The sequence below is a fragment of the Mytilus trossulus genome, chromosome 10 (assembly GCF_036588685.1).
Source record: "Mytilus trossulus isolate FHL-02 chromosome 10, PNRI_Mtr1.1.1.hap1, whole genome shotgun sequence".
Lineage (NCBI taxonomy): Eukaryota > Metazoa > Mollusca > Bivalvia > Mytilida > Mytilidae > Mytilus > Mytilus trossulus.
This window is the reverse complement of record NC_086382.1, coordinates 59,190,027-59,214,704: the sequence shown is the minus strand read 5'-3', so window position 1 is coordinate 59,214,704 and position 24,678 is coordinate 59,190,027. Positions and strand designations below refer to the sequence as shown.

Sequence of the window (24,678 nt, the reverse complement as noted above, 5' to 3'; positions counted from 1 at the left end):
ATTTTTTTCATGTGCAATTGTATTTTAGGAACAATATCTTTTTTTTTAAATTTTTTATTGATCTTTTTGGTGTTCAAACTACAGTGCAAACATACATAAATAAATAACATGATATTTTTATGGCATTGCTATACTTTTGCTATTTTACGAATAAGACATAGTAAAAATGTACAAGTAAATGATGTGAATACTCAGTATATCATACCTCTTAAGGATACTTTGGAATACATTCAAACATATATGATCAAATCAAAAATAAATTTAGTTAAATAACTTCCATAAATCCCCCCATCTGTCGACAAATGACTCGTGTTTGTCTTTAGAAAGATATAAATATTCTAATATCTCTAGCCCTAGTTCTTTTCAAAAATTTAAGAAACGCTTGCACAGATATTAACAGTCTGTCTAATTGTGTGTTCTTAGCACAGTTAATGTAATACTTTGCTTGTAGAATACAATAATTTAAAACTAAGTTATCAGAATTCATTACACCAAAAATTACACTGTCTTTATTCAAAAATATTTTTACTCCAAAAACTAAATACCACCAATTAGAAAATTCTCTCCAAAACTGTTTTATTTCTGTACATTCAAAAAATTTATTCTCTATGGTTTCTATTTCTTTACAACTGGCACATTCATTAGTAAAGGAAAGTTTAATTTTTTCAAGAAGATAATTATGTGAGACTATTCTGTGTAACATTTTATATTGGAAAGCTTGTAGTTTGCTTTCTATGGTACAATTAAAAGCTAGTGAATAAATATTTTTCCACTTTTCGTCACTAATTTCTATATTAAAACTTTCTTCCCATCTTTTTTGTGAAATGGGAGAAACACTTTCCCGATCGATAAAAAGAGAATATACATCTTTAGCGAATAATTTACTGATAGGCATTTTTTTATTCCCATGCTCAAAAACGAATCCAAATGAGTTGCTGTTAGGTGACATGTGTTGTTGTAATAACAAATCTTTCCAGTCACGTGGTACAGCACGTTTAATAGATAGAATGTCTACAAAAGTAACATTCAGGTTATATTTTTTTATTAATAGATTCATGAGACAAAAAATCGCCTTTATCATCTACAATATCATTGATGAACCGTATGCCTTTCATGTACCAATTGGATATTGCATAATATTGATGCATTTAATAATTCAAATTGTACTGTGATACTATGAATTTAAGCAAAGAAAAAATATTTGGTGGGAAGTCCATGAAAATGATTCGGACGCGCGAAATTTATTATTAACATATATTTAGATAATTATCAACAATAACAGTATCGTTTATTTGTAGGTGAAATTGGTTATGGTCTCAGTATTTTTTATTATTCCTGTATCAAAACATATTTAGAGTGCAAAAACATAAAATATGACTCCACACGTCATTGGTCAGGACTATCGAAAGACACTCAAAGATTGATCTTTATCAAATTGAAAATGTCATGTTGATATCTAAGTGTGCCAAGGGCAATGCCTACACAAGATTATTGGTATGACATAAGTGTATGTGTATGTACACAATGGAACGTTGTCTAATAGGTAAGAATTGTGTTTCAATGCTGATATTTTAAAAAGTCTTTGAGAAATACGAACCGCGGTTAAAGCTAGGAGTTATATTCAATAAACTCGCCATAGATACCATGTTGCATACTTTTTGCTGCATACAGTTTTTTTGTCGACTGTAAAACGGATAAAGATGGGTTTTTTTTTTTCTTCTACTAAACTTATTTTTCACAACATTTTGTTGATGTAATGATCGAGACATTTTTATTAAAAGGTGTGAATTGTTTATTAAAGCAATCCATGTCTAAATATATCTACCTCGCCCTTTTTAGCTCACCTGACCCGAAGTGCCAAGTGAGCTTTTCCCATCACTTTGCGTCCGTCGTCCGTCGTCTGTCGTCCGTCGTCGTTAACTTTTACAAAAATCTTCTCCTCTGAAACTATTGGGCCAAATTAAACCAAACTTGGCCACAATCAATTATTGGTAATTATAGGGACATTTGGCTGTTTTTGGTTATGATCTTGAATATTATTATAGATAGAGATAAACTGTAAACAGCAATTATGTTCAGTAAAGTAGGATTTACAAATAAGTCAACATGACCAAAATAGTCAGTTGACCTCTTTAGGAGTTAATGCCCTTTTTAGTCAATTTTTAACCATTTTTTTTCGTAAATCTTAGTTATCTTTAACAAAAATCTTCTCCTCTGAAACAACTGGCCCAAATTAAACCAAACTTAGCCACAACTATCATTGGGGTTTTTTGTTTAAAAAATGTGTGGCGTGACCTGGCCAACCAACAAAGAGGGCCACCACAGCTGAACATAGAACATAGGGGTAAAATGCAGTTTTTGGCTTATAACTCAATAATCAAAGCATTTAGAGCAAATCTGACAGGAATTGAAATTGTTGATCAGGTCAAAATCTATATGACCTGGAATTTTCAGATGAATCAGATAACTGGTTGTTGGTTGCTGCCCCTGATAATTTTAAGGAAATTTTGCAGTTTTTTGTTATTATCTTGAATATTATTATAGATCGAGTTAAACTGTAAACAGTAATAATGTACAGCAAAGTAAGACCTAAGAATAAGTCAGCATGACCAAAATGGTCAATTGACCCCCTAATGAGTTTTTGCCCTTCATTTTCAATTTTTACAAATTTTCACAAAATTTGTAGATTTTCACTAACATTTTCCACTGAAATTACTGGGCCAAGTTCATTATAGATAGAGATAATTGTAAGCAGCAAGAATGTTTTGTAAAGAAAGATCAACAAACATAGCACCATCATTAAAACACAATTTTGTCATGAATCCATCTGTGTTCTTTGTTTAATATTCACATAGACCAAAGTGAGCGACACAGGCTCTTTAGAGCCTCTAGTATCTTATCTAGTGATATTTAATTGTCTTTTCGAAAAAAAGATTAACCTGTCCTTTGATGTCTCAGTTTGGAGCTTAACATCTTGTTTCTAAACTGGATCGTTCATTAGGAAATGTTATTTTTTGTGTTCTGTCTGAAATTTCCGGTATAAAGTATACATTTCCCCAATTTTACAGTATCAAATTGGAAAAGGATGTTACCTAAAAACAAGACGTCATACCAAGTGCAAACGCCATTTTTGAATATACAAATACATTTTATTGTGCTACATCATTTTGTCTGGAATAAAGATCAGCAGGTGTACTCAAGACCAGACATTTGTAAAAATACATAGACTATGTTTATAAATCTATTATGACGAAGCAAATAGCAAAACGATTTACTAGTAAACAGAACAGCTAAAAGTGCCTGTCCATTTTGCTTGAGTTTTAACCTAATTACAGTTTAAGGACAGTTCTGAAATTCGTAAACTTGAAATTAGTACGGAGAACTTGCACTGATGCACTGCACTTTGTCAGTGGGCAGATTTAACCTTGGTAAAGTAAGAGATTAAAGTTTAATCAAATCTTGATTAGAAATTTGAATACTTTAGTCGGCAGATTACTTAGCATATCGGATACACGTTACTTGCATATATTCTACAGTAACCAAACTAAACATTTGGGTTTTTTTCTCTTTTCAGTCTCAATATTGTTGTTGTGTTCCTTATCTGGTAGTGTAACAGGTAAATACATAGAAATGTAAATATATAAATGACATCACAGTTCCCAAATTGCAACGATTACTCAAATAGCACCTATTGAACAAATTATTTTATTTGAAACTAAACAATTTTTTTTTGTAAGATTTGACATTATACACGTATTTCAGCATAAGTAAATATGTTTAAATATGAACAAAACAGTCAAAGTATATCTCAACAGATAAAGTATTTACTGTAAAAGTAACATCCACGGAAACGTCGCCATGCGACGTTCATAAAAAGTCATCTTTCAAAAATGAGCATATGCAATATATTAGTAGCATCCATTTCTTCAGGAAAGAAAAGTAATCATGGACTAATGTCAAGTTGTTCTCAATATTTAGAACAACACATCTGTTATTTGACTTTTAAGGATGTAGATTTAAGCATGGATGCAGTTTGAGAAGTCCCCAAGAATGGCGTACTAAATTATAATCCTGGTACCTTGATAACTAATTATTCGTTTCCCTAGTATTATAAAGAGGGGCAAAAGATACCAGAATAGTCAAACTCATAGATCGGAAACAAACGGATAAAACCATGGCTAAATAAAGAAAAGACAGACAGACAGACAAATGATAGTACACAAGATATAAAATAGTAAAGTAAAGACTAAGCAACACATACCCCACCTAAAAGTGGTAACTGACTTAACGAAGAATATTGGGTACTTCTCAATGACACAACATCAGATGTGTACAGCGAAAAAAATATGGAAGTAAATAAAAAAAAAGTTGAAAATTAGCATAAAACTACAATTTGTAAAGCCTTATTATCGACGGAACCTTGTATTAATTATAATAAAAGACGAACACCGAAACCATATTAATGCAATATTTTTGCATTGTGATGTTAGCAGTTTTTACTGAAAATCTATTAAATAAATATACGAAACTATGACTTTGAGTGAGGCTTTTTTAATTGACCTTAGGTTTAAAATGCTACACCTGTGATGATGTTGCCCAGCCGTCTCTATGTAATGTATCACAAGTATGTTCCCAGCCAGGTCAGGTAGGAAAATACTTTTCTCACTTTTGATTCCTAGGTTGGCTCATTGTCCTTGTATTCTTTATTGCAAGTGAATAATTTGACCTCGTTGAATGCGTATTCATGTAAACTTCAATTTAACCCCTTAGCTTGTGTTGGATAACACGTGAATTGTATGTGTAAAGTTATTTAAAGGAAAAGAATGTCAACATTCAAAGTGGATCAAAAATAAATCATTTGATTTAATGAGTCGATCCACAAAAAAGTCACAGTTATGAAGGTAAAAACGATAATAAACATTTATTCTCAACTATAATATGAAATTGAATAGACCTAGAATAACCCAAAAGCACAAGTGTGCTTAATCTATTTATATATATATTTATGTTTTCATGGTCGTATATGGAGATTGTATGTCTTTAGAGGTCAACTCGATAATTAATTAGATGGCGTCTAGACTAAAATACACACGGAAAAAAAGGATACGTATTTTCATGCTCGTGTCGTGTTTATTATTTATTTTAGACTCTTGATAGTTTGGATAAATATGAGAATTTGATAAAAATCGATGAACATGAATTTGACAGCTATTGTCCCTTTTATCATCTTAGACTTTTATTCGTCTGAGATAATTAAGTAGTTTCTTTTCTTAGAGATTGTTTCTTCTGACAGCGAATTTTATTTATTTCTAAAAGCTAAAGAGCTCAAAATCTGTTTGCATGATGATTGAATAGAAAAATAATAACCCTCATTTCATGCTTTATATCTTTATTTGTTGAAAAGTAGTATTACACATGGCATGGTCAAGATTTTGTACAATCGTGCGACGTCTGTTTGATTTTTTTGTAAATGAAATACTGCATTTAGTTTTATTGTATTGCTTTTTTTTTCATTCCGGTCATTCGCCATATGACATTTTTTCTTTTCTTTGTTGACATTCAATGTTGACTGATTCGCCTAAATGTTTGATATCTTTTACCTATAATTAGTGATTGTTTTGCTCTGACATTGTTGTCAATATAATTCAATTCTATGAGAATGTCATACAAGTGAGAGGTTTATATATTTATAAAACAAGGTTTGAACCATCATTTTCTTCTTTAGACAATGCATGTATCCAATCAGGTGTAAGACAGTTGTTTCAATTCGTTTTTTTTGTTTGAGCTTTTGATTTTACCATTTTTCTTTCTGTTTTGAATACGGTTTTTATTTTATTTTTACATTTTTTCAGAAATTCAAGGCAGGACCCTTTGATGCTATCTATATAAAAACAAAATTAATAACTATCCTCAGTGTTTAAAAAAATATTTCTTGCGATCTTTTTATCATATACCTTTTTGTAATAAATTACTCTGATATGTAGGTCAATGATTATTGAGGTTCCTATACATACATCAACCTGATGTACAACTTTGTACTGCACATTTATATCTTATCGAGTCAAAAAGATTTATCCAGCATAATTCACAAAACTGTCATCAGTTTCCAACAACATGCTTTATTTAAATATAAGCATTTTGCTGTTGCCAATAAATGGTCACTCCCTCCACCAAAAATAGGATTTTTGTTTGTTTCAAAATTTAACATGATGTTAATGCATATTTAATTAAATATGTTTTGTTAATTTTTGATTGCTTAATAGAAATCAGATTTCTAGTTTGTACAACTTATTTACAAGAAACACAAATTTCAATATAATTGCTCTTATGTGTGTAAAAACCCCGTTTAAGATGTGCATGTAATTTTAAGGGAATTTATCTTTCGTAACCATTCAATTTTAACATGCATGTGTATATGTTCCTATGTAAATATTGTATTTAATGATAGTTCAATGTCTGGTCTTTATTTCAATAAAAAGTACTCACTAACTTACTTAATTACTCACTTACTCTAGTTTATTTTTGTGGGTGTTTAAATTAGATATAATATAAAATTGTAATTGCTTTGTATTATGTGAATGTCACCATAATAAGCTTTTCTTTTAATAAAAACTACAAAAAAAGCAATGATTACTATCAATTTCCATATGCTGACGCGACCACATGCTGAAATATCCAAACGGACTGGAACATTCATCAATCAAATTTTTTTAATCAATGATGCTAAATTTTATGCAAAATAATACAAGGGAGTCTTCCTTTATTAATGTAAGTACTTAAAAATCAGTTTTTTTGCAGTTTTCCCCGTTCAGATTATATCTTTGATTTGAATGGAACATGTGAATAACAAATCAAACATTAAACCTCAACAGTATTGAATTACTCTGCATTGATATATTTTCACAGGCATGTATACAAGCAGAAAATGTGAATGCCGATTTCCAATTTTCCTACAAGTTAGGCTGTGGTGGAATTCAGGTATTTACTTTTTCATACTTGGATTGATTGTTTGGAATTTTGATTATGTCACTGCCAATTATTGCATAATCTATCTTTATTTATCAAGAACCTATATACTATCATTTGGTTAGATGTTTGTACATTATAGTTTTTATTATCTTTAGCTATTGTTCTTTTTTTATTCGTTTTTTGTCTATTCTGTCATTAATTGTATTTAATTTGTCCTCATATGTTAACAATATTTGGCGTCTCTGTCTGAATAAAGAATTGATTAGCGTGCAGCGAATTAGTGTTTCGTGAATATTCAGGTCAAACAAGACAGCTACACATAAAATTTGTTCTTGGCTTTCCATACTTAACATCAGTATTTTAGGAATGTTTGGTCCTCAATGCTCTTTAATTTCGTTCATTATTTGGCATTTGTAACTTGTTTGGCGCAACTGCAAAATTCTGGTATCAATGATGAGTTTATTTACAACCATTAAATCGAACCTATTGTTGTCGGAATTTAAACCCCCAATGTATCACCAGCCAAGTAGTCAGCACTTCTATTAAGACATGAATTATCATTAAGATGATCATAATTATAAATACAGCGTTTACAAAACTAAACATTTTTGAAATAGTAAGGCTTTTTACCTCATTTTAAGGTAAAATATGTAGGACTTTGGGTCCTAAATGCACTTCAACTTCTAAAAATGTGCGCACGGTCAACGCTTTTACAACTCTATGAAATTTAAAAAAAAAGAAGCATTCAATACTTATAATTACATTTTTAGCTAGGATCATGAAAACATGATTGTTATCAAGTTTTTATTAAATTCACCTGTGCACTTTATTGTGGGATCTCGTGTCATTATGAATGATATATTTTATTGTGAAATGCAATTGATTAAGGAATTACGCGAGATATGCAGTTAGCCAATCAAAATAAAGTATTTTAATGAAGCATACATCTCATGTAATTATTTAGATAAAAATTACTATAGTATAATTATTTTTTTTTGTATTCCAGTACTGTCATGGTTCGAAGAAGAGAAATTTAAGACACCTTTGCTGTTCTACCGATCTGTGCAACAAATATAACATTTCAAGTTCTACGATACAGTCAACAACAACTGTATCTCCTACAACATTACGTACAACTCAGTCAACAACAACTGTATCTCCTACAACAAAACGTACAACACAAACGACACTGACGTCACAACAAACAACAACACATGCTACTGTTGCTCCGCCACACTGTACGTATGGGTTGTTTTTGACTATTTCACCTATTCTGTGTTTTGTTCACGCATAATTGTAAATATTATGGAGTTTGATGCTACTGTCAAGTGAGAGGTTTCGTGATATAAAACCAGGTTCTTTAAAATATTTTGTTATTCCGCTTTGAGTAAGAAAATGACGAAGACACTAAGATTCGTACAATATCAATAATCAGACAAAGTTTATCTTTGACGGATCCGATATTCACTTTATGGCTTTTATGATAATTCCTGGCTTTTAAATGTTTTAAGGTTTGGGTGTGTTGCTTAGCCTTTCTATGTTGAGTCTTGTTTGTTTCTTTTGTCTGTTTGTCTTTTTCCTTTAAGCCATGGTGCTTCAGTTAATCTTAATTCTATGAGTTTGACAGTCCCTCTGGTATTTTCGCCCCTCTCATTAATGAAGGTGAATCCAGAAAAGTGTAAGAGGCACGAAATTTACAAAGTTTGTTTTTCAATCACTAGCACTGGGTGGATACAACTTCTAGTAAAAGAGGCACGAAAGATACCAGAGGTCCAGCCAAAATCATAAATCGAAAATAAACTGACAACGCCATGGCTAAAAATGAAAAAAAGACAAGCAGACAAACAGACAAACAAGTGAACACGACGACACAAAATAAAAAAACTAAAGAATAAGCGACACGAAAACCACCAAAAACTAGGGTGATCTTAGGTGCTCCGGAAAGGTAAGCAGATCCTGCTTCAGATGTGGCACCCGTCGTGTTGCTCATGTGATTACAAATCCGGTAAATAGTCTTATTCGGAAGGTCACATTCATGAAAGGGAAGGGGATTGTAGTTACGACGTAAGGAACATATATGTTATCATCTGTGAAACGGTTATTCTATAATGGTCAACCAATTCGTGATGGCGTCCGTAAACTTTTTGAAGGGATGATTTCAAATTCACCATTTTGAACTCTTGATTTATAGTTTCCTTGTGAGCAGCAACCCTGTATCAAGAAAATCATGATAAGAAATACAAGCACGGAAATGTCGTATCAATTGGGAAATATATACCCCGTATGCAGGTTCTTCTGGAATGTTGCTACTTAGAAATGGAAAGTTCACAATTGGAAAGCTGAAATCATCTCTTTTGTCGTAAAGTTTTGTTTTCAACCGACCATCATTGTCAATTTCTAGATGTAATTCAAGTTGTATTCTTTATCTCTAGTGCGATGGGATAGATGCGTTTTAAAATATATAAAGTACCCAAATTTTGCATTATTTTGTAAACTGTTTATCCCTTGATGTTTAATAGCTAGGAAGTCAATGTTCAAGAAGTTACATAATAAACTGAATAATAATATATTTTCTTTAAAAAAATCCTCGCTGATAGATTAAAAAATTGTTATGAAAATTAGGTTCGAACTCCTAGCAAAAATTACAATTCTATTGAAATTACTAGTTGTTTTACCTCTTTCTTTTTTATTTGTAATAAAACATCACTGTCCAAGGTTAGAAATTGATATTTCACACACATGTTTAACCCCTCAACATTGTTGTGCCTGTCCCAATTCATGAGCCTTTAGTTCAGTTTTTGTCGTTGATATTGTCATATTTGTTTTTCCGTAATAATGCTTTAATTTAAGCCAAAGTTTTCTCGTTCGAATTGTTTCAAAAATCGTATGACGGTGCATTTCATAACGGACAACACTGTTTTGGTTTTTATCATTGTTGACAGTTGTACGGCGGCCTATGTGTTTACATCCTCTTTACTTGAACTCTGGTTAATAGTTGTCCAATTGGCAATTTTACATCTTCTTGTGTTTCCTTAGATGAATTTTGGTATTGTTTTTACATTAATCAAGATCAAATAACTCTTAACGTTTCTATTGGTTTCAGTATTTGACTTTAGCGTTCTAGGTCAAAATGAATATATGAAGGCCGTACGGTGACCTATAATTGTTAATGTTTGTGTCATTTTGGTCTTTTGTGGATAGTTGTCTCATTGGCAATCATACCACATCTTCTTTTTTTATAATATAGCAATCCAAATGCACGACATTTAAAGAATTGTTTTCACTTACAATGTAAAAATTAAACCCGAGGTTATACTTTAATTATGACCGATCAAAAGTTAAAATTCATAAATCTGCTTATACAAGTATTTAATGAACAATTTACAAAAAAATGTTTCCCATTTAAAATTGTTTAAAAGAAAACATATAAAAATTATTACTTCCACTACAACTACCAATCTAAATTTGAGGACCGCTTTTCCTGGAGCTTGACTTCTAAAAACATCAATATCAATCACATGCGGGCATGAGTTTGAACTTAGGTGGAAAGATGTCGCATTGGTAATCATATCATATCTCTTTATTTTTATTTCACTGAATCCTTTCTTGATTCTTTATGATATATTTGCGTTCAAACATTAATAATGAAAATTGTCTAAAATAATAATATTATATCATTGATTTTTAGAATGTATTATCAAGTGTTTTTTTTTTTATTATTATTATTATATTAGTATAATCACATAAATTGTGTGTAGCTTTTTAGATCTATGTAAATGTATAGATCTAAGAAATAAGGGGTGTCATTCTATATTTCAGTTGAAAATGATTGCAGAGGGAATGTTGGGTATTATTTATGGAATCACAAATGCTATTATTTGACTGCACATGAAACATCGTGGGATAAAACGAGGCATGATCACCATGGTGTAAGTTATTACTATTTTTTCAGTTCACTTTGATATTTTGTATGTGCCATGTAATATAAAGCTGCTTTCGGGTTATTATACGCTCACTTAAAGGAGGACTATATAAGTCATTAGATTGAATCTGAAATTTACGGTTGCTAGGTCTTTTGATCATACAGCTATACACAAAACTAAGGAAACTGATGTAATTATCAACGAGTCCAAATACCATTCCCTTACGCTAGGTCAACTAATAAAGGCCCCATATAATAACACGAGACACATTTTAAACGAACAATCAACGGCCTGATTTACGTACCAAAAATAAAAACCAGATATGTCACACCCGAACTAAGAAACACAGACTTCATACGTGAGAGAGGCACACATATACAATTTATAGTTATGTAGAGTTCAATCTCTTTGTTAGCGGTCAGTCGTCATCATACTTCATATAATGGTGACACAGCACAACATGAGAACAAACTGTTAAAATAGGTAAAAAATGGTTCAAAACCAATTACAAATAATAAACACATGACATTGTTAAGTATTTATATATCCTAGGAAGCTAAATATGTGTGTGTGAGTGTTCATATACTGCTGAGAGTAACTCCAGAAAAAAGATTCAGACGCATGAAATGTGTAGAAAACGTTTTATATACTAGTATTGTGTTGGTACCACGTGCATTGGCTTTTGCTAGTACACTTCTTGTTTCGAGGTGTATCGTAAGCTCAGTTGTCAGTGCTATCATGCATGGTTTATAACACATGTTATTGTAAACGTACTTGTTGATACGAAGATTATTTAATAACGTAGAAACAAGATTCAAAATCTCTTAGGCAAAGTTTACCGGGGCCGCTATTCCTTCTGGTCGCTTAACCCCTCATTGCACGCTTTCAAATGTTTTCATTATTAAAAGTTGCAGATGACACGAATATTTTCAATCTTTTCTCTTTTATAACAAAATCTGTTTCTGTCTTCTTTTATTGCGACTTTTAGTCTGATTTTGACTAGCAGTCAACTACACTCTGATTATCCCTAAAGGGTTAACACCCGGTTTCCAATGAACTAATCTGTTTTGTATTTTTTTATGCACTGTTAATCTTCATCTGTCTTTGTTACCATGGTGTATTCTTATTCATCGTATGGATTTCATAGTGCTCCCTTGATATATTCATTTCTTTTTAATAATAAAACATAATATGAGAAGACGGCATCCTCACACCACTTACAAAATTCCTGGATTTGGACAAGTAAATTTGACTAAGCGATTGAGTGACAACGCTTGATTTAAAGGTCAAAGCAAGAACATCATACAATCAAAATTAAACCAATTGACACATTGAATTAACAAAATCGGTATTACAGACAAAACATAAGAAGATATTATATATATAATTAGTATGGATAAGAAGATGTGATATTAATGGCATTGAGACAACTCTCTATGCAAGTCAGATGTATAAAAAAAAATGACAATTATAACTTAGACCTTTGACAAGGAGTCTTGGTGCACACCGAATAATCAATCTATAAATTGTTTCAAATTGACTAGCGTTTTAGACAATTGAAACCGGAAAAACAAACGAAATACAAGGAACAAAAGTTTACGTAGGTTAATTAATTGATAAATACTTCATTTTATACATTCCTTTAGAATGTGTATCTAAACTCTATACAGAACATTTTAACGTTATATTTTTTATTTTAGGATCCGTGTAAAGAACACCATATGCATATGGCTGTCTTAAGTTCCGACGCAGAACATGTAGCCCTTGTTAAATTTATTCGTCACATCTACAAATGTAAGATTTTTATTTTTATTTTTAGCAACAGTCTACGGAGATTGTTTACTTCTTAATGTTAATGTTGTACGTTTCGATGATTACTCTTAACTTGAGATTGATATTTATTATACTAAGTACTGCATTGCATGGGTTTAATATATTACTTTGAATTTTCTGTTTTTTTAATTGGCTAAATTCATAGGAAATCTTCTTTGATAAAACATGATATAATCACGAGAGATTGATATAAGATTTATTCCTGTCAATCATCCCGGAATCCTTGAGGTGAAAGACCTTAAATGACCCAAGATCCATGTGCATTTGAACTCTATAATTAGATGGAGAACAGCTTAATGTCCGGAATATCTCTTTCATACTATGCACGTGCCTATCGAAATACTAATTAAATAGTGATACATCAAAGTCTTGACTGACCGCAAAGTAAAGACATCTGTAGAGAACATAATATGTGTGTGAGTTGAACTGTAAAACAAGTAAATATTTAGATCATTGATACAGACCGTGAAAGTAATAAATATGTCTCATTGGCGATTTGTGGTCAACATCACCCAGTGGAAAATCAAGTACTTCTAAACATAAAATTGAAAATACAGACTACCAAATTGTATTCAATAGATTTACATAAGTTTATGATTATACAATATTTTTTTGGCCCTTGGGAATCATCTCAGCTGTGTATAAATTTTGACCGGTCCCTGCCTAAAAAGTTTATTAGCATTCATGAGAAGCAAACTTCCAAGGCAGTGACACACCCGTCAGTTCGAAGGAACACAGCATGGTTCCGAGGGAGCACAGCATGGCTCCCTACTGCTTTGACAGCGCAGCATGGCTGCCGAACGAGTTGAACTGACGGTGGTGATGAGACAACTGAATTCTTGGGGGAATAAATGAAATTTGGTTTATAGATCCAGACAATAAAATTTCATTAATGTCCAAAAACTCAGATGAGAATCAGCTGAGTGCCCCCAAGGATGTTGTGAAGTGGTTTAGCCTTCAATATATCAACGATAATAAACTTGTTTTAAAGACAAGAGAAATTAACCGCGTAAACTAAGAATAAAGTGTATTAATATGTATACATAAGCAAACAATCATATAGCTATATAACGATGAGTATATACAAATGTAAAAATATATTTACGACTCAGTTAAACTTTGTTGAGCATATTTGATAGAAGTTGGGGAAATCTTGTTATATATACAATAACTATCTGATTTCCATCGACCAAGTACTTTGATCATATGATCTTCTACGCGTGCTTTCCCCGCACTAGTTACGGCACCAGATCTGAAAGAATGACCATTATACAGGTTTGGGTCATAACCGCAAAGTTCTAAAATATTCTTCAATTTCACTACAAAAAAATGTCTGGTTAAAGCTTCTCTATTACCTGTTATAAAAAGCGGTTCAGATGGACATCCAATTCCAAATTCAGAATGTCTAATACTTAAATATCTTTTTAAAGCCAAAAAAGGGCAAATAGAGTTATCTATCTTAAACAGTTTAATATCTATCCCCTTTCGGAATGGATCAGTTTTAGATTCTTTAAGTCTCAGAATAGCATAATCAGTCTTTAAAATAATATCAGATATGCATAAGCTAGTTAGAGGGTCAAACTTATCAACATTCATGACGGTAAATTCTCCACATCTCAAAAAGGCGAAAAACGCAACTATGCAAGTTGTTTCTATCAAACAATCAATATATTTATCAAACACGCCTTTTATCATTCTTAGGCAGATTTCCTGTTAAATTGGAAATGTAATCGGCAACCTGGTTCTAGTTTGTGAGCCTTGTATGCGTTTAACAGATTTTAAAATCAGAGTGAGTCTTGGTAAAAATTCGCCATGAGGCGTTTCTAGAGGATTATGATATCCTGACTTCAAATATGCATGTCTTATACCACATAAATAAATTTTAATAGTAGTGTGTATGAGTTTCAAAACTTTAAAACAATGTGCTATAAAGTAAATGTAGAACGTCCTCTGATATAAGAGGTAGATCGTGTGAATTATATGTAATACCATTTAGCAACAAAAATCTAACAAAGTGAGAAAAACCTATATCATACAAAGATCGTGTTGTATTAGCAACAGCATGTGTCCATAATTGTTTGACTGTTTCATTCAACACCACATTACTTTGTAGACACTCGGGCAGTTGTGTGGCAGCTTCTCTGCATGTGGAGCGAGGCGGTGGAATTTTTCCATCTGCAAACGAGATAAAGCGTCACTAATGTTATTTTTACGACCCTCAATATGTTTTGCAGTTACCTGGAAGTTGTTTACACATGCGCACCACGTTAACTGTCGCATAAGCTTCATAATTTCGATACATTTTGATCTTCCCTTTTTAACAATTGCTACAGTCGCCTCAGAGGATTTTTTTGCATTTCCATTCTTTACCCCACAAAAGAGCAGCTACTACTATCGGATATAGTTCTAAAAATGCCATTGAAAGCGATTTATCGTTTAAAAAAGGTAATTCATTTGGCCACGTCGAGCAAAACCATTTTCCTTGATAATAACCTCCGTACCCAATCGTAGATGAAGCATCAGTGTATAGTTGCATATCGAAATTAGAAGTGTAATTACAGTCGTAAAACATGTTTATTCCGTTCCAATTATGTAGAAATCGGTGCCAAAATTCTAGGTCAACTCGAGATTCCTTGCGCAAATTGGCATAGAAATGAAGTTCTTTAACCTTCGTGGATAATTTTATGAGATATGAAACAAAAGATCTACCTCGCGATGCAAAGTTTAAATGGCCTAAAAGCTGAAGTAGTTCTCTTTTTGTACATGTTGACTTTTGAATTATGGAAATTATGAATTTGCAAATTCTTTCTACTTTGTTTGCAGGTAATCTAGCCTCCAATTTATCTGTATCTAACACAATACCAAGATATTCAATGCACGTTAGTGGGCCCATAGTTTTGTTTGCCGCAAGTGGAACATTTAATCGATTAAATATCATGGTCATTAACGCCATTGTTCTTTCGGCATCAAACTCTGGAGGGTCAACAGTAAGGAAGTCATCCAGTAAATGTAGAATATGTTTAACTTTGTAATTATGTTCTGCTATAAAACAAATCGCTGTAGAGATATTATCAAATATTTTAGGGCTACTACGGCATCCAAATGACAATCGCACATAAAAATAGTAATGAGATTCCCATTTAAAACAAAATAATGGCCATTGTTTCGGTAGCACTGGGCATATTTTAAATGCATTTTGAATGTCGAACTTACAGTGTTTTGTCCCTTTCCCGTAATTAGTAATGAGACGAATTGCGTCATCTATCTTGACATACGTCATAGAGCACAAATCTTTGTCTATGAGATCGTTGATGCTTGCGTTTGTACCGTTGTTCGGTGCGGACAAGTCTAAAATTAGACTCTTTTTAAAAGAATATTTACCTTCTGCAACTCCTAACGGACTTACTCGATAATGATCAAAAGGTAATTTTTCAGACGGACCATAAACGAAACCGTTAAGTAGCTCTTTGTTAATAAGATCTGAAACTGTATCGTTCTGTGACCTAGCGCTTAAAATATTTCTACATTCCATTGTTTTAATGTTATCATATTTAACCATGATATCAAAGCCATATTGTAACCCATTACATAAATAATCAACGAAATGTTTGTCTGGATGATTCATTAGTTCACTTTTAAGCAGTTTGACATTGACCGGGGTTGTAGCGTGCATATCAAATTTAGTTAGTCACATTTTACGAGATGTCTTTGGAGTTTCTTTATCAATCGGGGGTGTCTGATTGGATGAAGACGTTGCTGATGGGCGTTTCCCACATAGAACCTGTGAATGTCCTGGCGAACGGCATTTGGTGCAAACATGTGCAAAAGAACAAGTGCGTGTTGTACACCCTCTAATGCTATTAAAGTTATTACAAATCTCTTTACCGTCCTGAAAATATTTTGGTCGGCCGTACGTATCGCCACGATCATCATTTCTTGTACTATTAATCTCTTGGTGATTTACTGTGTTTCTGAGCTGCAGTGGACAAAATTCTGTAGTGTGATCGCACATGTGGCATAATTTACATATGCTGATTTGAAGCCCTGCAGCTACGAGTGTGAATAAATCACGGTCACGTTAACTCCAGTCTACCTTAACGTGATGTTCTCTTAATAGTGTGGACGCTTTGGCTGAAAACATTTTATGGTAATCGTAATACTTAGACCCGTAAAAATTACTTATATCAATTATGTCTTCTTCGTATGCATCTAATTCGACGCGTCTTTCTGGATAAGCTTTTGACATTATTCTTTTATATTTGCCGAATGCCTTAATAAATTCCTGAATGGTCAGTGTGCGGTTTAATCGTATGTCGGGTTTCCCTGGGAGATTAACCTCAATGCTGTCAGCAATTACAGTATGTGATTGTGGGCATTCATAATTAGGGATAAGCAAGGCAGCTATATTAACATCCTTACCGTCAATAATCTGTCGCTGCAGTGATGATGATACAATATCTATACCGGTAAAATCATCTGATCTGGCTCCCTTGTTGGTGTCTACGGATACACAATTCTCCTGTATTCCGGAATGAGAAGCAGTATTAATGGTATAGTTATCAACGGTAGTAGACTGGTTGTACCAATGCTGAAGGGTAAATCCGTCTTTGATTGTGTTCTGCTTTTCTCCGGGATTCCTCAAAAGAAGTTGGGTGACGGTACTTTGTAAACCCGTAAATCATTGGGACATAGCGACGAATGCATTACACATGTTGCTCGTTGGAATACCCGACTCCGGTTCTGGGTTGATGAATGGGCGTTGCTCCGGTGGGGATTGTAGAGTTCCAATATCCGGAATTACTTCTGCTTCAACAACGGATGTCTCCTTTCGTTTGATATTACTTTTAAATAATTGTAAGAGAATTGGCTTACTAAGATCGACAGGAACTTCGATACCCAACTCCTTTAATTATTTGATGAGTTTTGTCTTACTCCACGTGGATGGGTCCTCGTTAGAGTCTACAGGCGGACGATCGTAAGGCATTTTCTTTTTCGGTTGCCTCTTTGACTTTCTGGTAGACATAATGTTAATGATGGAACTTGATTATAATGTTACAATAAAAGTTACCGCTCCTGTGTGAAAAAGGAATACAAATATCCAAGTTTACTTAAATCTAAGGAAGGAAACTAAAACAAAGCTTAAAGTTCTAATCTAGATGACAACATATTATATAAAAGTCTAAAATCGTAGAATAAAAGAAAAGTACTCTAACAATATAACAGAATTAAACGAAAAATTTTGCTTCACAATATAAAATAACGTCCTTCTATCCAAACAGAATAACAAAGATGAGTTCTGCCACGTGTATCCCTTCTAAATAAGGAACAACCAATAAGAGTAGCACATGCAGACACGAGCTTCATAACACGAATAAACCACGCCTCAATAATATGATCACTGCCCATGTATCTAAATATAGATGTTCCAAGGCAACGTAAATGACGATTGTTTCTCACCTTTTCGGTGGTTTTTCTGAGTCTTATCAAACATTGTTGAATTTTTCTACTAATACGGGAAGAAGGACATATCGCCCCACTGGCAAATCACTTCACACCGAACGTGTCTTGAGTGAGACTAAATGAATTAAATGCATCAATTGTAGTTTCTTAATATGTGAGCTATTCGAAACAATCAAAATAAGGTCAGGATTTAGTCAGAATTTAATTAGAATCAAAATTATGCCAGCTCTGACTGTATTATAAGACGATAGAAATGAGATTCATCGTGCAAAATTCTGGAACTTCTGTGGCATAATTACACAGTTTTGTCTTATCCAAATCAAGTAACCAGACATCCATGAACTCGTTATTTCGTTAGTGTTTAAGATTTATCCTGTTTCTATTGGATCAAAAGTATGACGTTTGGCAATCATGCCTTGTTTGATTGAAACAAAATTATAAAATCTTTTAAAATCAGTCAAACAATTACATCTTCAAATGCCTCATTTATATTGAAGTAGCAGATAAAAATATGAAAATCTGGACGCCCTAGTTCGATTTCGACTTGTTCATGGTATAACGTACACTATATAGAGAAAAAAGGATATATCTATCGGGTTTTAATAAAATTTAAAAAAAAAAAAAAAAAAAGGTTTCTGAAATAGTCGCTGATAGATGAATACAGAGGATATTATTAAAATCAGAAACATATTCCTATAGTACCCGTTAAACAATTTTCTTTACTCAATAAAATATAATTTCACGAAAGTGAGACACCAATAGCTGCCTATAGATTATAACAATCAATATGTGGCTGGACTACAGAAATCAGGGTCAGTAAACGTTCTGTGTAATGAGATACATTTTTCCAACAGTTTTGAATTGGATGACTAAAACCAGGGAAGTCGGCGAATCTTTTTATATCAACCCAAAACAGAAGAAGTAGCAAACGTCATAAATGTATAAAAAAAACAGCAAATGATTGTCAATGAGATAACGATCTACCACCAAAGTTCAAATGAAGTGGATGTAGGCAATCAGAGGCAACCGTATGACTCAACCAATAAACCCCCCATACCGTTTATCCAGCTATAAATGGCCCCGACATGTAAAATATGAATCAATTCAATTAAGGAAACTGACAACATCCCCGTAAAATTTATGATGTCCTATTCCGTTTTAAGTTCGTTTTCTACAGGTACTAAATGTTTGGTTAAATATTTAAAAAGGGTGGACTAAAAATTGTTACTCTAAAAATTACAATTTACTGTTATACTCTATGGAACAAAAGATGAGTCCGCATCACGATGATATTCCAATTTTTTTTTATTTGAATAGAACACATTTTGAAAGTTAAAAATCAGAACTTGAGTAATAATGTAAGCGAAATACGAATACATTGAATGATTAAGATACATATATTTTTAAATTAATGATTATATTTTGAAGACCATGATGCTGTTTGGCTTGGCGGGTCTTACATACACAGTCAACATGAATGGCAATGGATTACTGACAGCCACGGGCACATACATACAGACGATCATCATTGGCATTCGCATTCGGAACCCAATGACCATCAATGTGTGGCTCTTATCGACGACAAATGGAGAAGTAGACCTTGTAGTGCTGAGTACAGACACCTATGTGAAACATGGAGTCAATGAATAAAGATATAAGAAAGTGCATTTTTTTAATTTCTTTTCACATTTGTGATTTTGATTTTAATAGTATTCGGTGTTTGCAAACGTAGCTTCGTTCTATTAGTGGTTTACATTTATTCAGTTGGTTTTTCAGAGGCATCCGGGCACATTTGATACAGGTACGTCGAAGCAGTTTCGAAACAAACTTTTGTGTATGCTTTAACTCATCCTTCTTTTTTTCTATGTTTTTTGGTTATTTTTGTTTGGGTTTTTTCCCGTCTTTTTCTAATCATGGTGTTTTATTGTACTAATGATTTTTGATAACCACTTTGGTATATTCTCCCACTGTTGTATGGCAGCGAACGGACGCCAGTTTTCATTTAAATCATTCTTGCTGCCGTACAAACTCCCATTCATTTTAATGGCGTATTTTCTACTGAATAATATGTGAATAGGTTTTGGATCTACTAGATATACTCCTACATTGCCTTGAATAATGTCCAGTGTGTTGCATTTGAACCATTTCGTCGATGCGCTTCCTCAAAGTAGTAAATAGCTTATTTTACAATAAAAGCTCGAAAACTTGATTGAAATATTTGCTTCCAAAATGTCTCATGTGAATTTAAACAATATCTTGGAAAAAAACCATGAACAATTCTGGTTAACTCAAAATAAACATTGATGTAAAGAAATAAAGTAATGCTTTAAGTTTTAATTCTGAACGCCATTCTACAACAATTTCAAAATTAGCATTCAATATTTTGTGAAGAAACTTGCGATTGTCAATTTTGTCACATGCTTTATTTCAAATGTTCTGATCGGTGTAAAAGAGGGGCGAAAGATACCAAAGGGACAGTCAAACTCATAGATCGGAGATAAACTAAAAACTCAAATAATAAAAAGACAAACAGACAAATATAAGTACACAAGACACAAAAATAGAAAACTAAACACTACAAACCCCACCAAAAACTAGGGTGGTCTCAGGGCCTCCGGCAGGTAAGCAGACACTGCTCCACATGTGGCATCCATCGTGTTGCTCATGTTATTACAAATCCGGTAAATAGTCTAATTCGGTAGGTCACGTTCGTGAAAAGGGAAGGGAATTGAAGTGTCGACACAAGGAACATATCCGATATCGTCTGTGAAACGGATATTTCAGAACGGTCAACCAACTCGTGATGGCGTCCACAAAATTTACGAAGGATTGATTTCAACTTCACCAATTGGAACAACATCATCAACAACTGGATTTTTTTTGTACTTGAATACAGAATAGACTCAATCGTCTCATTGAATAGAGCGTGTTATACAAACATTTGAACCTTAGCTGTACATTTTTTTTTTGGTCAAGAAAAATATTACTTTGTGAAGAATCGTATTGATTTAATAAAAAAAAACATTTAGCATTGGTTCTGGAATCAACACAATGGATGTTTTGCTCGAAAACATATTCTTTAAGTTTTATATATTTCTTATCTAGCAAACGTCGATATTCCACTTGGTTTATTATTTTGTGTCACAAAATGGATATTCAATACACTAACTGACAAGTCTACATCGACATATTAAACACCCAACCAACTGACGAAATAAAACACAAAGTAAATATTTGATTCAAGACAACTCAATGCAAATGCTCAGTCAAGACCAACCAGTTTATCAATTAGAATTATTTAAGATTAATGGTAATTTATTTGATGAAACCACAAAACTAAAAGATAACACTTTTTAATATACATTTTGGCATTCCAAACTCTTTTCTGTTTGGATCAAACTTCATCCAAAACAGTACAACTCATTTCAACTTTCTAATTCTGCAAAGACCATCTTAAGATATTAATAAACTCATCAAAGATTTTGAAACTGTCTTTTTTTTCCCACAGAATACGCTAAGTTTTGACAAAATATCCAAATTGCGCTTTTGCCCATGCTCAGTCGACGTTCTGCCTTTGAAATTTAAAACTCTTTGTATTAACACTTGCCCAATTGTACCGCGATTTCTCGTTCATTTTCTAATATGTCTTAAGCTGACAAAGCAGTGATTCGAAAAATAGAAAAAAATAAAATAATGATAAGAGTTCTTTAAGTAATAATCGACTTCTTTTGATAGTTTTAGATCAAAATTGAAATATTGCATAGAGTGATGTGTCAATAAAAACATATCATTGAACAATGAATTATACATATGTTATACGTTAATGTATTACATTTTTTGAAGGGTCTAAACGTGTTTGGCTGGGTGCACATAGCAATGTTATCTTCCATCATTGGCGCTGGATAAACGATGCTTCTATAACGCTTGATGACAACCGTGGGAGGTCATTTGCTGTGAAACATGAAAAACGAAGCCCTTGATCTACGTAACCGGAAATGGAATAGCAGTGTAGGTAAATCTCGTTATAAACATTTATGTGAATCACCAATGTAAAAAATTAATAAATAAAATGAGTTTATGAAATAATTGTACATTTTGTTATGACTTGTATGAATATGAAAACATGCTATTTAAGCATATGTCCATCATGTACCTTACAATATAAACAACACGAGATGAGTTGTAAATGTCTGTTTTGTCGTGTCTGGTTGCCTTTGACTCAAAGGCTTTATTTTCCCTTTTGTATCTTGCATCGGGGAGGTCAGTTTTAAACCCAGAGAATACCTTAGATCGATCATCAGCATCAAGATATTTAAATGTTTTTGATAATGGTAAGACGATATTTAGCCTGTTATTTTAATTCTACATTTGGGCTGCTCATTCCATGACAATAAATAATTACCGTTAAAATGTAAATATTCCAATTATTTTTCATATATTCAACATGTAATAGATTGAAGGTCTAGTGAGTATATCTCGTTTGAAGAAAACGCAAATCGCAAAAACGATCATATTAGCGCTAGTCAAATTCATGGTTGTGATTAGCCATATCATTTTTCATTAATATCAAAGTCATCGTTTTTCCTCAATATAAGACAGTGACATTTTAGATCATGACTGACACGAGCTTATAAATACAACAAACACGAATTGGAAAAGAAGCGGTTTGTAAGTCATTCTCACATCAAATTATATGATGTTAAAAGGCCGTATCAATCATACCGTGTTTTAAAGCATGATGTAATGCATCATGTCCCGTAAGGGTGCATTAGGTGTCAAATTAATGTTCACAGATTTGAATCAAATTCTCTTATTTGATTCATAACATACTAAAGGGTCCAATTATAAAAAGTCTTAAATAAGCAATTATTATGTGACGTGCTTCTCTCGCTTTGCGAAAAAAAACAATGCTCTTAATCCAATTCAATTTGTTTGCACATGTGTATATTGACCACTGCAGAATAATGAATTTTATGAAATTTGCATGCATTTAATATATTTCATTAATTTAATACACTTCCACACTCTTAATTGATGCACATGTTGTTACTGAATCATTTATTAAGAATGTATGTGTTGCCGGTCGAAATTGAAATATTTACCCAGATACGACAACCGTTCATGCTTGCTGTTAAAAACCCCATTCTCGGAATGTTCACATTGCCAGTTGTTTGCTCTACACTTACACACATCGGACATAGAAATTACCTTAATTCTCCTAATGTGAATCGAAATAAGTGATGCAATAGTAATTGTAGTTTTAAGTTGGGTATAGGCATTACATTTGTGTTATTTTAGCCCTCACTATCGTTCAAGCAAAAAAGATCAGGAATATAAAGCTTATCCATGTTAAAACTACAATAAAGTATAGCTTGCATCAATTAATTTTAATTTTCAAAGCAAAGGATCGTTAATATTCATTTTTTAGCGATTCATATGTAATTTAAGTATATACGCCATATGATAAACTGTCGAGGTGACATCCGAACACTGCAGTCGGTCATATAACCTGATATTACATTAATACATAAATGAATAGAAAGCGATCTCGAGCAATTGGATTTTTCTAGGTCAGTTTTATTTCATATCATAGGTTAACATATATGTCAAGTATCATTTTTTGTATAGGAATGAGTTTTTGTGGATCGATTCAAACAATCAAATGGTTTTGGTGTGTGTGTGTTTCTGTGTGTGTTACACTGTCGCTTAGTTTTTATGTTGCAGTTAAGTGTTTCTGTTGTTCCGTTGTTTTCCTCTTATAGTTGATGTGTTTCCCTCGGTTTGTTTGTAACCCGAATTTGTTTTCTCTCAATCGATAAATGACTTTCGAACAGTGGTATTTATTCTCGTGGGATTTTGTCTGATGCTCGGACCGTTTCTGTGTGTGTTACATTTAAGTGTTATGTCGTTGTTCTTCTCTTATATTTAATGCGTTTCCCTCGGTTTTAGTTTGTTACCCCGATTTTGTTTTTTGTCCATGGATTTATGAGTTTTGAACAGCGGTATACCTCTGTTGCCTTTAATTATATACTACTGTTGCCTTAATTAACCATTGTTTCACCTTCAATATTAACATTGTGTTCCTTATACTAACTTAATCGCGCATAATTCATGATGAACCTATCTCTAGGTAAGTGGTTGAATTGAAGGATACATGAATGTGGATTACATGAGGTCAAGTGAATAATTCATTAGCGATGTTTGATTTATTGTGACAAAGGAGTAGGTCCGGTGAGGGTCGATTTTGGCCTCAAATTCCAGGTTCATCTAACGAAAGTTTTTGGACATTTTTTAAACACTTTAGTGTCTATTTCAATTGATTCGATTAATTTATGTGAAAGATTTTAACTGATTTAGTCATTAAAAACGCTCTGAGTCAAGCTTAAATATGAAAAATCTATCAAATATGCAAAAAAACGTCACTTTTCAGATGGTTTTTGTCAAAAATGAAAGTGGCCGTATCCGTGTTTATCCTCAACCTTTATATTTGTTT

General features: G+C 32.7%; 1 protein-coding gene across 1 annotated transcript; it reads left to right on the top strand.

Moving 5' to 3' along the window:
• The first annotated feature begins 1,438 nt into the window (after positions 1 to 1,438).
• On the top strand, positions 1,439 to 19,850 carry LOC134686427 (uncharacterized). Its single transcript, XM_063546095.1, has 8 exons — positions 1,439 to 1,543; positions 3,575 to 3,616; positions 4,566 to 4,645; positions 6,907 to 6,978; positions 7,976 to 8,207; positions 10,789 to 10,898; positions 12,593 to 12,686; positions 19,614 to 19,850. Exons 1-8 carry the CDS (start codon positions 1,510 to 1,512, stop codon positions 19,829 to 19,831), a joined length of 882 nt encoding a protein of 293 aa, XP_063402165.1. The 5' UTR covers positions 1,439 to 1,509; the 3' UTR covers positions 19,832 to 19,850.
• The last annotated feature ends 4,828 nt before the right edge of the window (positions 19,851 to 24,678 follow it).